Raw genomic sequence first — 17,484 nt, forward strand, 5'->3', positions numbered from 1 at the left:
ACGATCACTATGTGGCACAGAAACAAAAACTCTGACACAGGGTTAACGCTGCCCAACTGTGCTTGATAATCCCCGGAATGAAACAGAGAGACAATCCATTAAATCAAATGCTGTGATTTAAGCACCGAGGAGAGTGCACTCATTTTTTTTTTTTTTTTCTGATAATGACTCCTGAGGAACTTAATGCATTAAACCCAGAATATGAATAAGCGAAACAGCCTTTCCAAAACATGGGAAACTGAGTTCCACCAGCCCTTTATCACAGAATGAATGGGTAACACATCTGATTGGACCAGGTATTCAAATTTCTTTCCTCCTGTTACGCAATATTGTAGATACTCCTATAGTTGCCTTGTCTGGTCACAGAGAGCAGGAATTAACCAAGAAATCTCATTAATATGATGAAACAATTAAAAATTATTGTGCTAAGAGATGCAAGTGAATATTGGAATCACACTTTTTAGTTCAATAGGGTATTGTAAATAATAAAAATTCAGGTCCTTTCATATCTGTCAGCAGCAATTTTGCTGCATCCCTTAAAATTATCTTAAAATTTGCAGCCTTTATAGTTACTGTGCTTTCTGACCTTTTTTTTTTTATTTATTTTCTCATTCAATATAGAGAAACATTATTTAAAATTGTATAGGAGAAACATAACTTGTAACTCTGATTCTCCACAACCCTCTCTGCAAGGCATCCCTGCAAACCTGTTTAAACTTTTTAAGTGCTTTTCCCCTGTTATGAAATGCCGGTAATAGACAATTTCATCACCAAAATTTGACTATAACCACAAACAACACTGTAGTATGCTGTTTGCACATAAAACCCCAAATTCGATTCTTACATGAACATCTACTTTTTATAGTGATTTTATCCAAAAAGCCCCCCCCCAAACTGTAAGAAGGTGTAGTAGTAGTAGTAATAATAATAATAATAATAATAATAAAAGTAACCACTGTGTGTGTATGCATTTATATACAATCTGTATATATATTTGCCTGTATCTATCTCCCATGTTTTGACATATTTAGGCCAATAGAAGAAGTGTATGTTACTGGAACATTTACTATTACAGTAAGAAGAGCATTGTTATAAACTGTTTCTCCTTCCCTGAACAAGCAAGTCACGATGTTATACTGTACATCTGACACATATCTGCAGAAGCTTGCATACTATAAAAAAAAGTGAATTGTATTTTGAAGACTAAGTCATTTGCAGTGCATGGGAATATTTCAAGTTAGCATTCTGCGGAGTCGTGGAATCACTGCCCAGACAGGTCAAAAGGAACAGCAACACAGACATCTGCATGCTACATCAGAGCATGAAAATGACAGTTCTTTCACCCTGGAAGCGTGTGAAGGTGGCCTTTCCACACACACACAAGTGGAAAGACAACTCAACAGCTGGGTCGTTTTCAAACAGAGCTGCAATGTGGGCAATGCGATGCGTTCTCCTAGTGCTGCTGTTTTCTTTTTGAAAATTTTGGAATTTTTTTGGTTTTCAACTAGAAGGATAAATTAATGACACTGATGTGCAAATCTTAAACTGCATAGTATATATATTAAGCAGCCACAGACCCCTTTTTTTTAGGGTAGGACCACATCCACAATCTCAGCGAGAGACTAGGACAAACCTGACAAAACAGTAAGCCTGAAAGATCAAGTTATGGCCACAAAGGCAACAATTGCTCTTTTCTTTAGAGGCATTACAGATGGAACTGAGCAATCAGAAGCTGTAGAAGTAGTGGATATCATATAAGTTGGTTTTAGCCATGCCCTTACTCCTCTTTAAGTTCGCAGGTGATTTTTTTGTTCTCGTTCCGCTGGTAATTCACAATCTCGTCACGCTGAAGATTCACGCTGCGCCCTCACGAGCAGCATGAACATTCCTTGGACGTTTTTTTTAAACCCATGTCCAAGCTTTTAATCTGCCTGCACGTTCCTGAGTGCCAGTTCTCCTCGGAGCTCACCACAGACCAGTGACAGGTAAGGCTTTTCACTGCCACCATTAGAAACATCTGTTTGCCAGTGCCCACCGAAGTCAGCAGCTGCACTGCCCAGCAAGAACATATTTACACCACGAACGGACCTCACACACCCATCCCGACTCTGCCTTCACTTTGTAACTGCACTCTTCAGCTTCAAACAGTGTTTTTGCTGCAGCAAGGGAGTGACTAAGGCCATTCATGGTGATACTGTTTCCCATTCTTTTTCCTTTCCCTTTGCAAATGTTCCAGTTCAGCCTCATACATCATTTCCTGGACTAGGTATTTCTCCCTCCTCATCCTGTCGCATAAGTCTTTGGGCATGTCTGGAATCAGGTAGGCAATGAAGGACTTTATTCCAAAAACAAGGTGCTGAAAATCAGAACAAAAAATAAGTGCTTCAAAAATGGGTAATTATTCATTTCTAGGTCCACATTTTAAAGCTGAAAGAGCCTGCAGTAAAACTGGAACTGAGGTTCAATTCATGACTGCCAGGCGACTGCTTTGCTTTTTTTAATAAAACCACACGCTCCTAAGGGAATAAATGAGTGGTCTAACAGAAACGGGGAAATGCTGAAGTCTTCTGAAAAGTAAAATTAAGGGTATAGTTAGTGACTTAAATGAAGATGTGACTGCAGGATATGCTAGTCTGATTAACAAATGCAAGCATTAACTACAAGCAGTCTTTGTTAAGGGCTTGTAATGGAAATAGGAACCAGATTCCTGAATAGTATGCAATATATTCTTCAAACTTAATACACAGATTTCTACTTTTATATTAGGTTAGAATAATGTACCATTTTCCTAACACATATTTTATCTTGTAATAACCATGCCTAATGTACTCAACGCTTGCATTTCCTCTTTTTCAATACAATGTGAAAGATTTGGTTGGGAACCAACATGACATATAAGATGACTGTTAAGGAAATACGATTTTAGAGGGACTCTAAAATAAGTGCAAGCTCTGTCAATTCTGTTCGAAGCAGCTGACAGACAACAATTTGGGGAAGACAATTTTTTTTTTCCTGTCTCTTGACCATAATGAACAAGGAAGTGATGAAAACGGAAATTTACTTACAGAACCACTGTAAAGAATCAGCTCAGGCTTTTAAGAGTAAGAAAGGAATTGCTCCTTTCCAAGACTAACCTCAAATACTATGATGAAGGCCAGCCGTGCTGCCAGGACGTGCCAAAACTGCAAAGTGAATTCATATGGAGTTGAACTCCAGGGTGGGGCTCTGTAGTCTCTGTACCTGCAAAGCAAAGAGAAACCAAATAAGTTACCCTGTGCTCAAAAACCCGAACGTGGTCAAGGGATCTCTAGTTCATCCCAGATCTGTCTAAAAGGAGAGAAACTTAAGTGAAAGCAGACTTCAAGAGGAATGGAACAGAAAAGGAGAACAGTCCACAATACTGGGTATTCAATACTGTTGTTTATGAGATGGTACTTTTTGCTTCCAAAAATCCAGAGCAAATAATTTCTTTCATTGTTACAAAGCTGAAGTGTTAAGTTCAAACGTGTTGACTCTCAATTTGTTCTCGTCTTTGTTTGTAAGCACTTAAGGTTCTCCAGATAAAGGCTGGCATAAATGTAACACAATTCTAATTTAAACTAATGCTCATGGAAAAACTTAATCTGAAACCAGGAGTTCACGCATGCAATGTCATATTTCATTTTTATACTCAATTTCTTATATTCATTTTGCATAACTGTTTGCAATCTCAGCCTGGGCTAGAGCCACAAAAACTTTAACTGCGTATTTTAATGAACAGACTTCAGAGTGCTTAACGAAACTGGAATGAGAACTTTTACCCTTCTTGGCAGGTGGTGAAACTTTAAAATTAAATAATTCATAGAGGCATGAAAGATGATGTTTTGCAAGAGTCCTGGAAAAACTCAGAACACAGGTTTTCAGTGTGTTAGCAGTGTGTCCTACCAGACAGTGTTTGCACCTGAAACTTCACGCTGAACAAACATGGAACTCCAACGCTTTCACAGGGGAAAAAGGAAACTATTATACCAGCAATTTAAGCCCTGACTTTGAATTTACTGTCTGCATTAATGTCCATGCTGGGATTACAAGAAGGCAGAGCTCAGAAACGTACCGACAGTATCCCGAGTATCCCATCCCAAGCTCACTCAAATCAAACACTGATAAACTGCTGTTGACATATCCTTTTAAGCATCTGAAAGAAAAAGCCACAGGGTCAGGACCTTCCTCACAAAGTGGTTGTACAGCAGAGATCCTGTATGTAGGCACATTCTGCTATCACACACTGTGAGCACACTGTCTTATTTGAGAAATATATCTGTTATATGTTCAGTATGTCATCACAAAAATACAGCAGCAAAGGTGTGCTTCCACTGAAATATATATGTATATATAAAAAATATCTTAATTACTTTTCTTGTCTGTACCCTTGATCTGTACAGGGACCATATTTGTATGCATAGACAAAACGTGGAATGTAATCAGAAGTAATGGCGATAACAAAGGCATTGGTGATGACAGCCAGAACTCCAATTCCTTCCAGAATTCCATACCAGATACCTAGAAACAGGAGAAACGAAAATAGAGGAGTCATTTAATAATCATATTAATCTAATAATCATATTAAGTCTTATAAAGTCATACTATGATAACAAAACCATTATTAGTCATACAGTTTTCCTTTCTTACTGTGAAAGAATTATGAGTCAGAAAAACTAGTCAAGATTCAGTTTTAAATCAAAAGTAAATGTAGCCCTTCTATTTAATTCCTAAATTCAACTGGTTTTAAACCTGGAGTTCCCCAAATCAGAAGCCTGTTGAGCCTGTTTTCAATATTCAAACTACTACGATTCCTTACTGGCAACGAAAAACAAATCTGATGAGTCCTCTCAACAAAGCGACTGAGTATCCTTTGGTTGCTGAGCAGGGGAGTGGTCACTGAGATCTGCAGGTTATAGCATCATCATATTTCAGGAGTTCAGGTGTTTTAAAGAAGAAAACACAAAGAGATGGTCATTAGTTCTCTCACCTATATCTGTTGCCCTTGCAGGCATGGGCCTCCGCCACTGCGTGACGAACTTGTAGGCGTCCAAGCGGATCTCTATGATGTTGTTCAGCAGGGCCAGCAGAGGGGCCAGAGGGAAGGCAGCCACGAAGATGGTGGTAAAGCCAAACTGCAAAACTAGACAGGCATTTCTGCGGTTAGAAACGGGAAATGTGAAGGATCTTCCAGCAATGCAGCACACGGTTCGTCTTTCCGAAGGAAACCAACACCTCCCCCGAAATGTGCTCACCCATCTCCAAATATTCGTCCATCAAGCCGTGGAGATTCATAGGCTGCAGGTTCCAATCTTTTTCCCACTGAGGTAGAGAAATTTTATTCTCCATTGACTGCCCTCTCCTCTTCATTTTGCGCCGTGACCACCAATTCTGTAATAAACTTTATCAGATAAAAACAGTATTATTGGCTGCATCTGCTCAGTAATTTAAAACTTCAATTGTTTTGAAGCAAGTAGGCCTATTTTGAATAGCACCTGAATGCTTACTTAGGCGAGTTTTGGAAATATTTACAATATCATCTAAGATACAATTCAAAGAACTTATAAAAGTTCTAAAAATTCTGCATTATGATTTTAATTGTCCTTAATGTAGCATGTTGGGCATTGTACAAATAAGCTTTCCAGAGCATGGAACATGTTTACATAGATTCTTTTTTTGGAGCATTTGCCTGAAAGACTAAATAAATAAAAAAAAAAGAAAAAGGAAAAAATGCATAGCAAGAGCAGTAAAATACAAATAATTTTATTTTCAATTCTGTAAAAGACAAACTAAGTGGAGCTCAGTAAGAACCCACTAGAATGCAGGGAATACATCTATTTTTGAACAAACCTAAAGATCTACGTGCCCTACAGAATAGCTTTTTTCTTGAAGTAGGAAAAAGGGTTTAAAAACGTGCTGTTGAATGCTAAAGCTACAAATATTTAAGTCTATTTTTCATAAAGCTGTGCAGATATCTTTTCAAAAAGTAGTAATAAATATTAAGTAGATAATAGCTCACAAATTAAAGTGTTATACAAATACGAAGTATTATCCAGTACTGACAGAGGGGGCAGTTAAAGACTACTGCTTGTTTCTAGATATTAAGGAAAAGAGACTGAAGATGGAAAACAACTTTCTTATAAGTATTTTTATAAACTGCTACTACTTTTTTCTCAAGCTAATTTAGTGTTTGCCTCTTGATCTCTCTTGTTACCGAAAGAGCAATTGTTGTTGCCAAAGTTGTAAACAACTTTGTCAAAACAAAACTCTTCCTCCCATTACAGACTACAAGCATGGTCTAAAATAAATTCTAGACAGAGCTAAGATCCTGCTAGGCTGAGAAGACAGGAAGACTGGTAGTTCAAGTAGGTTTCTCCCTTCCAAAAATCCCCATTTCACAACATACAGTACACTGCCTCTCATTTGCAGACTGATTGCATGTTGTGAGCATAACCCTTTCTGACATATTTTCATGGTTGAGACTTCAATTGAATTAATATTTGATGATCAACCTTTTACTGAAAACATACTCTTCCAGTTCCAAGAGAACTGTTAAGACTCTTACCCCACTAGTCTCTTCAGAAGTTGGGCAGCTCTGTTTGTATCATGGAAAATGAAATCATAATAAACAATTTAGACAGTTAACATACCCCAGGATGCTTTGCCTCAGAGCAGCAGTTAATGCTTTCCTTGGGAACAAACTTAGAGCATGTGAGATGCAAAAAGTGAAAACAGTCTCCAAACGCAAAAATACTTCTTCCTATCACTGACTCACCCTAAAATGTATTCCCTGTTTGTAAAATTAACTTTAACATCTGAACTTACGGATAGCCCAGTTCCATGAAGTTGTTCCACATTTGTTTTAAAACCATAATAACTCCCATTTGCAAGCACAGATCTATCAAGCAGCCACTAGGATGACACTGAAATGAAGGGGAAAAAGATCAGAAGGTAAAATAAGAGAATTCTTTTGTTTTCATTTGCTCAGAGGGTAAACGGAAAACACTAAATACGTTTGGTGAAAAACACCAATCTCTATCTACAGAAATATTAAAAAATATTTATAAGAGAAATACTAACACAGACTTCAGCTGAACAAACTTATTATTTCTTGGAGAACTAGATCATATTACCTAAGTTAAAGGTACTGGGGGGCTAGATATATGACAAATGATACAGACCATTTCACTTAGATCAACACATACTCTTCATTTCAAAAGAACGGAACCATTTCCAAAATTCGAAGTTTAAAGAGAGACTGAATTTCTGGTACTGGTATCTTAACTAAATGGATTGCCATATTAAAATACTTAGTAATTACAGAACCATTTTTTCAGACCATGGACTACAAAGTTATGATGTTTTATTCTATCAACCTTCAATAAAAGAAACCAGGTTTTCAGAGATAAGAGATAACTTCAGCGTGCTGGTGAGTTGCAATCCCAACATCCTCTCAAGTTAAATTTTCAAAATAGTATTTTTCCTCTTTTAAATCATAGAATTATAGATTAGCTTGGGTTGGAATGGACCTCCTAAGATCATCAAGTCCAAACTTGGAGCCTTCTCTTCTCCAGGCTGAACAACTCTCTCAGCCTGCCCTCTTCACAGCAGAGATGCTCCAGCTCTCTGACTCCTTTTGTGTCCCTCATCTGGCCCCATTCCAGCAGATCAGCATCTTTTCTGTGAAATTTAAGAAGCTGATGGCTTTATATTTATGTCCTCTGTTCAAAAATCCCACGTGCTCAGGAGATTCCAATCTTGTAGGACTTGGTAATGCTTGTGAGGTAAAAGGGACTATCACTGTTTACTCTTCCCAAAGACAGAGGCAGAAAGAACTGTGTCTCTTGGGCAGAGTCACTCACCACAGAGGAGAACACGGAAGGAAAAACACATCTCCTGTTTCCTGTCCTTTGCTATAAATAAAAATTTACTATTTGCTGCACGTAGATAGAGTAATAAATCTTCAAAATGGGCATTCAAACTTCAGCCATTTCCTTTTTGCTCCTGGAAATATCACAGGAACACAAACCAGGATTGCTTACCTCTTCCAGTCTCCATCTGTTAAAAAGCTTATTGTACTTCCCTGGGCGGCCTGCAAACCTGGAAAATAAGATTTCTGTTTCTCAGTGGATGTTCCAAGAACACCCTCTATCAGTAGTTATTTCACAACATCCACCGGATAAACTCAGGAAATGTCAAAAGATTAAATCACACAGGCTTAAACCTGGTATCTGTAGGATATGGAAGTTTCAGAATGCAAACAAGGACCATCATTTTGCAAATGATCCTAAGCTTTTATTGTGTCCTGAACAAAAATACTAGTCAGAGGTTTTAGATCTCAGCTATTCAGATCTAATCTAAGGAGATAAGCCATTGCAACACACTGGAATTTAGTGCAGCACAGGGATCTGCTTCCCCCCTGAAGTGTACACTTGATTTGTACAGCAAATCGAATCAAAATTCTTGATGACCTCAGTGAAAGTTATAAATTACAGAGGAAGAAACCCATGCCTGGTCCTACCAGACACAGGAGAGAGCAAGACACAAAGAAGCTTAGATACTGTATGGCAAATGCACCAGTGGATGTAACAAACAGATATCACCAGCAGACTTTACAAAAAGGTTTTTTGTTTTTCTGCTTGTTTGGTTTTGTTGTTTTGTTGTTTTTTTTCCCAAACAATCTTGAACTGAAATTACACTTTATAGAAGGTGCTCCAAAATATTCTGTAGGTTCTGGAGGAATGGTGACCATAACAAAACTGAACCGAAGGTGAAGGAAGGTTAGACCTGCACTCTATCTCATGCTTTGGGATAAAGATACACACAAAAAAAAATTGGATCCAGTATTTTTGCTTCCTACTCTCGCAAAGGACTTGCCAGACAATATTTGCTGCTTGTAGAAATGCACCCTGGGAAATGTAAGTCATGGGGAATTAAAAAGAAAATAATTAATAAAGCCTATTAGCACAGGAGTAAGTACAGACCCACATTTAGGCAGTGGCTGTATTTTCAAAAGCTCTGAATTCTCATTTTGTAGGAAAGTCATACATACAAACCCATTCAAAAAGCAGAATTTTTACTCTCTAATTTCATGGGTAAACATTTCAAGGGCCCAACGTGCACATACAAATAAAAACACTAATTATTCCCACATACAAATAAAAACACTAATTATTCCCAGAAACTGATTAGCACCTAAATCTTACAGTTCAAACTGTGCAAGTTTTCCTTTACGTGCAGGTGGTAAAGATAACTTACCTGCCAAGGAAAAAGGCAATGTAGAAGATAGAGCTGTTCAAGTTGACGAACTGGAAGAGGAACATTTTCAAGGCAAAGCTGTTTTCCCACTCAGATTCTGTTCTAGGGTGCTCTTCAGAAAGACACAATATACATTATATAAGCAAAAAAGAGATCGAGTTATGAGTAACACAGAAATCAACACTAACAAAACAAGCAATGGTTTCAAGCCATGTTGCCTCATCAGGCTGTAAACAATTTTTTTTCCTCTGAAAGTGTTCAGTCTATTGATCACAAAACCACTGCCCCAGCTCAGACTATGCTATTTCTCTGTGGAAACAGGAGATGCAGTACAGGATAGAATCATTATCAAATAGATAACAATTCTGTGGGAAGATACCTGTTCCATTTCCATGAAAAAATTCTGAATTCACTGTGAATCTTTAAAGGTATTTTGATTCAAAGAAAAAAAAAAAACAAACAACACAACAGAAACCAAAACCAAACAAAGACCGAAAGAAATCCAAAACAAAAAGCCCAACCCAAACCAACAATAACAAAAGACCAAAAAGCAAAGGAAAGGACAGAGGTTCTTTTCTTGGCTTCTTTCGGAAAGAAACACAGAAATGCTTGTAGGGCTACAAGTGTTCTGTGTGGGTCTGCACTGCCTTGGATATTTTTTCCTTAAGGTTTGTAGAGTATTACTTATATCTGAATTAGAACTTGCTGATAACGATTCAAAATAAATTTTTAAAAAATTCATCTTTGATGGGTGTGTCAAACTTGGAATATACTACACCAAAAATGACATTAAAGCACACACACGAGCCCTAAGTCTACACTGCCTGGATTTGCCAGTTAAAACTCGTACTATTTAATTACGATGGTCTCCTAATGACTGAATTTGGATACAAATAGATAGGATACTAGCTTTACCTATGGACACTTGTTCCCAGAAGTTAAAGTGTCCTTCTCTGATGTAAAACACCTTAGGAAGAGTAATGAATTACCTAGATCGAGCACCTAACGCCCCATCATATTTAATTCAAGAAACTTCTTTCATATATTTTGGGAAAAAATCCACCGAAACACTCTAAAGTTTCGAGCACCTTGTTTAATACTTCAACCAGAAGAGGGAGCTGATGAATATAAGCAGCCAGCCTGTGTTTAACCAAGACAAGATGACTTGCATGTTTTGACATGGGCTAAAAGTGAGTGTGTAAAAAAACACTAAACGGTAACACATTGAAACAGTCAGAGATCATAAATTCTGTCTTGGTTTTCTTGTTTCCTACGAGTTAGAAAGCTTTTTCTCTCTGACTGAATCATGACCAGAGGCTTCAGTGTAAAATTTTAATGTGACAGAATTAGAGCCACTTTAAAATTCCTGACTTAACGTTTTTGTCTTGGACGACTTAATTTTTGTCTTAACCCATTTTTTTTTCCACATGAAAGTTCAAATTGAAAATTACTAAAAAATAAACAAGGATTTGGAGAAAATGGAAAAAACCCTTTCAGTACTCTAGGAAAGGATGTGTTTTGACTTTTGTTTCAAAATAAGATGACAGTTTTTTCTATGTATATGTAATATGAAGTTTTCAAAACCCTCCTTCATGAAAGCATAAAGTCATTTGCCACAGCCAGCAAGAGCCACACCATTAGTGAGAACCTACATACCTAAGTCTGTCAGGAGGTAGGCAACCTTCTCATACACCTAAAACAGAAGTAAGAGGTGGTGTAAGTATAGCACATCCTGGCTGCTGTGATGTCAAATCCAGAGTGAGAACAAGCACCAGAAGCACAGGTATGTATTGTGCTGCCCCCCAGCATCACAGTATCTGGACAGAGAAGGGAGGGTGGTGCTGTAGCTCCTCATGTGCTGTTTCCTATAAAGACTTTGCTGAACTCCTTTAGTCCCGTTCTCTTTATCCATGTAAATGTAAGTATATATGTTAAATATACAATAAAGACAAAATGAACAAATAAACCAAGATAAATATTCAGACAAACCTATGTCATCTAAAAGTAGACAAAAGCCTTTACACAGCGCAGTTTTCCTTTGCATGGAGGTTCATACTGGTTGAGGATATCAGCCTTCTACAGAAAACTTCCTTATTTTCCAATATATTGACTCTTTATTTTAAATGACAGAGCCCAACCAGGCTGACACGGCCCAGTCACCAACTCTGAAGAATATTTCCTTGAGTATTTACTATAAATAACAAGTTATTTTTGGTAGCTTTGCTTGGTCACCTGAACATACTTTTTATGACTCAGAGTGATCATGTATAATAACAGAAATAAATACACAACTCTGATTGGAAGAATCATTTCTTACTGAAACGAGCACACAATCTCCTTAAGAGAATTAAAAGCCATTGTTTGCTGTTGTTGTTATTCCTTTTCACCTATATGTGCCTGCATGGCAACAGGAATAAGATAAATAATCTTGCAGCTGAAAGAATAGAGTCTCTATCCATGTACACAGTGCTGCAACAGCAAGTGATTAAATCCCTGCTGTCACAGGACAGAAAAACTTACACCAAAATCATGTAGCACAGTCATTCCAGGAATGTGCAACACTGATATCACAGCTGCATTTTAAATGAAAGGGAAAAACTGAAAGTCATCAATTAAAAACAAGCTAAAAAAATAAATTCTCAGCCAAGGAAATTATGTAGTTCCATTTAGAGATGTATTATAAAAGGTAATTAAAAAAAAAAAAAACTAAAATGCAAATGTAGGAAGCAGGGAGTTTGTACCCCTGTGATTTGACAAATTAAAGAGGAATTAGAGAAAACCACTGAGAACCTCCTGAAATGATAGCTTCAGACACTGCCACGTGAATAAGCACCAACATGTGTATATAAGTGATACACGGTAAACTCAGCAAGCTTGTAAAAATTTACTCTTAAATTGATCCCTCCTTTCAAAGAGCGGAAGACTTACCACGTTGAGCGACATGATGATCATAAAATTGATGCAGACACCAGTGCCAGACGTTGCAAACTGCCAGTACTTCTTGATGAAATACCACTTGAAGGAAGCGAACTGCTCCATGGCGACCAGGCGATACACCACCACTGCAAACACTGCAGTGAGGACCAGCGAGATCTGCAGGGGTGCATTTACAAGCAGAGACATCAGCCCAAAGGACAGAGATGACATCTAAAATAATATCCACTGGAATAATAAACCAGCAAGTGTTTTGAGGGTTTGCATTTGCTTTGGAGAGCAGAACTTGAGAGAACAAAAATACCAGATGAGTTAAAAAAATTTTTTTTACTGTTCTTTGACAGTGTAACTATATTCCATCTTCTGAAAGAATGAGATCCCTAAACAAGCAGTAAGACTGAGACAATCAGTTTTGCCTTATATAATCCTAACGAATGCACTACTGACATCAGAGTAAAATTAATTACAATGCAGTAATTCTAATATTATTAAACCTCACCATGAAGAATATTCCTGAGACAGACACCATCAGTCGACTGAGCTTATCAGGGAAAGGTTGAAAAGGTTCAGGTTTTCCTGTGATGGGATTTACTCTTTCCACTTGGGAATATTTAGCTTCGAACTGGGGACGCAGCTCTTCCTGGAACGACAGGATGGATTCCATTTGTTGCATTACTTATTTCTCCCAAGAAGCAGACATATATGTGCTATAAAGCAGGAAATCGCACTGATACAAATTATTTTTTATAATGCTTCAACTCAAATACCTAAATAATTTGTTCTTTTGAAAATCCTTGGATATAGTGCCAGAGACCAGCAAAGGACAGAAACCTTAAAGAGCCTTCCCCACTATGTGACGGTATTAAAAAGAAGACATTTCTGACTTAGACACGAGATTGTCTGCAGAAGTTGATAAGAACACTAATGCCAGTTATAATGGTGCTTTTTGTGATATGAAACCGTTTATTAAAAGCCACCAGCTTGTATCTACCCAAAGCTATATGGAAAGCTATTAAACAAGGAAAGTCTATCAACTTAAACTGCAATTAAATCATCAATACAGTCAAATTACAGCTATGTTAACTAATGATTTATGAAATAATAAAATCATTTTATTATTGCTGATGCTGATAGCAGAATGTTCAAGGGATAATCTATGCCTCTCAGAAGGATATAAAATCTAATTCTGGCCCTTTGCTTGCCTTGGTCCCATTTTTAGTCAAGACCACGAATTTCCACCACAAGAAACCACAGAAAAGAAAGGCATCTGTGCTGACATCAGTAGTAGCTCCTGTACTCTGCACGGGAAGTATTTCTACTCAAGTTTTTCAAAGGATACTTTTGATACCTGTAAAATTGTATTTGGAATTATAATGCTAGCTGCAAAAGGCCAAGTATCCTTGTGTAGTCTCAAATACACCTGTTTATTCTGCAAGTAGTGTTTTAAATAGAAATGCAATCTGAATGACAAACTCAGATGACAAAACACAATATGGATTCACATTTCCACCTAAATCATGCTGACAGCAAACTTTACACGTTTATTTCTGTTTCTTCTTACCTCTTCATCTTCCCAGTCTATGAGGTCCCAGTCATAGGTCAGTACAGCTCTCCGCCTTTTCCAAAACTCTAGGAAGACTGTTGCTGTGGAAAACAACTGCAGGTTAATTACAGCAGAAGGAAAAATAAAAATAAAAAAAAGGGCCACGCAGATCTCATGAAAGTCCACGTAGTCAACAAGTAGTTCTTAAGCTTTCAGAAAACAAGCAGGGTGCCGTTTGATGGTTGAGACAGAAAAGGTTGGCTGTGTGTTGATACAATCTTAAGTAAAACAAAAGTGAGACACTGTCAGCAGAACAAATGATGAATGGTTGCAGTTAAATGCTGTGGATGCAAAGAGGAAAGCAGAGAAAGAGAACCCAAGAATATTATGTAAGCACGCCTCTTCCAAATGTTTTATAAACATCCCTGTCAAAGAAGTGGTGTATCTATTCCCTAAGATATCACTGCAAAGAGGATTTTCAATAAGGAGCCAGGGGACTGTCTCTACTGCCTCTCTGCAGAGTTTTGTAATGGCCAGCCAGGCCCCTTCTGAATGACTCTTCTCAGTTACTTATTCAGTTTTATTTAGCTGGACTCCTCTACAGCAGCAAAACTATGCAATAAAAACAGTCCTCCAGGTTTGGTAGCACACCTACTGTTGAGAAACACTCTTCAGGATTGAAACTGGCACCTAAAAAAAATATCAGCTGGAGTACTCTGAACTACTTTGCCTCCATATGGAGCCAGATCTGATCACACCTGGAGGTTTTTGCCTTCCAGGAACGGTGGCCCAGCACTCAGTGCCAGCGTTCTGGCCCCACGCTGCAGGTGCACAACACTTTTAGCCAAGAACTGAGTCACACACATCTTCCATCAGGTGTTAAGTCACTCAGGCAAACAGGTTTTACTTTTCGTTACAGATATAAATTAAACTGCTAAAAAACCAGGAGAGAGAGTAAGCACATCTTCCCCAGGCCAGTGCTGAGGTCCAGGACGGTGCTAGAGGGGTATGACTTTCGTACCACTGCAGTAGATAAACTCCAGCAGAGTTTCAGACTATGTATTTAGGGTATCAACATCATCAAATATTATATACCTACTCAAACAACCTTTCTTTTTAAGAAAAAGAAAGAACACTGTTGTGAAGAATACTGTTGACCCCAGTATATCACTTGTCCTTTGGTTAATGCTGTGTAAGATTTGGACACAAATTCACGGTGCTTGTTTTCAGATCTCGTGGCCAGTCTGTTAGATGCCTGTCCCACCCAGGCATAGCAGTAAATGTGGAGTTGGGAGCTTGCTGGTACACTCTGCAGAGAATGTTAGATTCCAAAGAAATAAACCAAAAACCAGAAAACCAAAACCACAGTATGAGACTCTGTCCTCTCTCCGACCACTCCATCTCACGCCACAGAAACAATTTACTTCCCCTAAAAGGGATATTAGAAAGAGTAGAACTTGATCCATCTAACAGAATAATTTCCACTTGTCTGCGCAGTATTTTCAAGAAAACACCACCAGCTGCTTCCACATAAACACTTCCTGTAGGTACCATATCCTCAATGCTTATCTCAAGAATAAGTTGTGAAACAGTATTTGCACTTGGTTCTTAAAAAATTTAAAGTGGAAGCAGATGACAACACCCTGGCATTCCACTCAAATGGTCACACAATACTGAAACATTTTTCAGTCTCTCTTCACCACATACCAGCCTAGAATAAATATACATAAAGGATTAAAGGATTAAAAAAGTCACAGGTTGACTAGGCGAGCAGATGAAGTTCTATATTACATACCTGACTTTTTCATTCCTACCTTAATCCAGTATTTTTTATACAAAACCTAAAGGGAGGAGTAACAGTTGTAACCTTCAGATCCTGAGCTGGTTATGTAAAAATTAATGATGCCTGATAAATTAAGGAAATTTGGATTTGCGTCGTTCTCTCAAATTATTGCAACTATGAACGTGTTTGGAGATAAGGAACGGACCCATTTCCAGCAACATGCTTTTCTTAACAGAACTCCTATTGCTGCTTTATTTTGTGGAAGACAGGCCTTTGCCAGTCCTGATCTCACCAAGTGTAGGACACTGCGATAAGGAGCAGCTATCTCGTGTTGCACGGTACACAGAGCAATGGTTCCTACAGCTTACAGAGAGCAGTCACTGCTGCGAAACACCAGCTCAAAGACTTTGAAATTATGAAGCAATAAGCACTGTCTGCCCACTTTGCTATGAGCAGCACTGCAGTTTCTGTGGACTCTTGTAATGACAGAGCTGGGGCGAGGGAAGGGCTGCCCCGCCTGTCACCGGCACGGCGTGTTCCTGTACCTGCACTCCCCCTCCCCACCAGAATAACTGCACAATAACTGCACCCTGGGCCACAGCACTGTTTCAACAGCTTCTTCCCTGTTTTGCAGAGCTCAGAGGTAAGTCTAAAGGGGTTTTTTTTTCAATGCTTATCAGCGGATCTGATTAATGCCCACACTATTCCTTTATGTTGTGTTTGGGCAGGTGGCTGGTACTGCTGTAATCAAATTCTACTTAAGAATGTATTTCTGGGAAAATTGAAAGCCCCAAACCATTTTGTGGTTGAAACACTAAAGCAGAGAAGTAGTAATCATAAGAAAGGATGCTATTTCCCTCAAACTCATACTTTTCTTTTGTGGTCATTTATGCTCCTTATCGAGGAAGGGTAGAATTTCCCTCAAAGTGAGTTCAAAACCCATTTAAAACGCTGGGGAGCGTTGGTGGTGGTGGTGAAGTATTCCCTGTACGCCACTTTATAGCCAACTTCTGCTAGAAACTACATTGTTATTGTTCTGATGGGTTTGGTTCTACCGAAAAAGAACAGGAAACGCACACTTGGGAAGTTTGGCCAGTGCACTTGTCAAGCTGCTAGACAGTAAATGAGGGTATAAATTAAATTAATTATAGACTACAATTCATATTTATATTCCTCTTCATAATTCACCCCAAACTAAAAACATAATTTTTTCAGAGCAAAAAAATACATTTAAGCTTAACAATGTAATATTAATTGCTCATTAAATTTAGAAGTATCCAATTCTTGGAGAGCAACCTGAATTTTAGAGCAAAGTGCCACATGAGCAAACATCCAGTATGTTTCTGGGACCATCATTTGCAATTATTTCTTTCTGAATTCTAGAAGTTAAATTCTCTACCTCTCATTTTATATGTTTCATCTATTTTTGGTTCACTGACAGAAAGATAAAAATGGTCTGCTTTATGAGGCTTTTTTAGAGTGTGAAAATTCCGCAAATATGAACATTTTACCTCAGATCAAAAAAGTGCCATTAACTATTTGTTTATCCCATCACCACTTGCTCCACAAATTAAATTACTTTCTAATAACTAATGTAAGGTAGGGAAATGGTGAAAGGTTCAATATAATGACATGTAAAAGAATGCAATTTGAATTTATACTTCTGAAGACTCTATTTTCTATCCATAAGGAGTTGAAATTATCATTTTCTTGACAATAGCAGAGATTTTGCAGACATTATGCCTATCACTGGTAGGTGCTGGGTTGTAGTCAGGAAATACATATTGCAATTACTTTATCATGCTGAAAATCTCTTTTTACCCACTAAGGTTCACATTGGAGGGCCATTTTTATGGGAAATTGCATTCATATCCTGGTGAATTCCTCAAACAAGAGCCAACTACATCTCTTCATAAAGCCACACACTGAATGAGAAATTTTAATCTTC

The 17,484-nt window shown here is 38.0% G+C and overlaps 1 protein-coding gene across 1 annotated transcript in view; it reads right to left on the reverse strand.

The window, feature by feature from the left end:
- Nucleotides 1-414: 414 nt before the first annotated feature.
- The window catches only part of ANO3 (anoctamin 3), a 70,548-nt gene continuing 53,478 nt past the window's right edge, over nt 415-17,484 (reverse strand). Inside the window, exons 14-26 of the mRNA XM_027901753.1 lie at nt 13,772-13,854; nt 12,710-12,850; nt 12,205-12,369; nt 10,933-10,969; nt 9,277-9,388; nt 8,061-8,118; nt 6,844-6,941; nt 5,274-5,419; nt 5,009-5,161; nt 4,392-4,539; nt 4,094-4,174; nt 3,135-3,240; nt 415-2,356 (exon numbers count right to left, since the gene is read on the reverse strand). Coding sequence (XP_027757554.1) covers nt 2,174-2,356; nt 3,135-3,240; nt 4,094-4,174; nt 4,392-4,539; nt 5,009-5,161; nt 5,274-5,419; nt 6,844-6,941; nt 8,061-8,118; nt 9,277-9,388; nt 10,933-10,969; nt 12,205-12,369; nt 12,710-12,850; nt 13,772-13,854 — 1,511 coding nt within the window. The 3' untranslated portion in view covers nt 415-2,173. The remainder of the gene's footprint in view (nt 2,357-3,134; nt 3,241-4,093; nt 4,175-4,391; nt 4,540-5,008; nt 5,162-5,273; nt 5,420-6,843; nt 6,942-8,060; nt 8,119-9,276; nt 9,389-10,932; nt 10,970-12,204; nt 12,370-12,709; nt 12,851-13,771; nt 13,855-17,484) is intronic.

This window comes from Empidonax traillii, unplaced genomic scaffold, assembly GCF_003031625.1.
Source record: "Empidonax traillii isolate 1590-97213 ecotype Southwest subspecies unplaced genomic scaffold, ASM303162v1 scaffold810:size284574, whole genome shotgun sequence".
Lineage (NCBI taxonomy): Eukaryota > Metazoa > Chordata > Aves > Passeriformes > Tyrannidae > Empidonax > Empidonax traillii.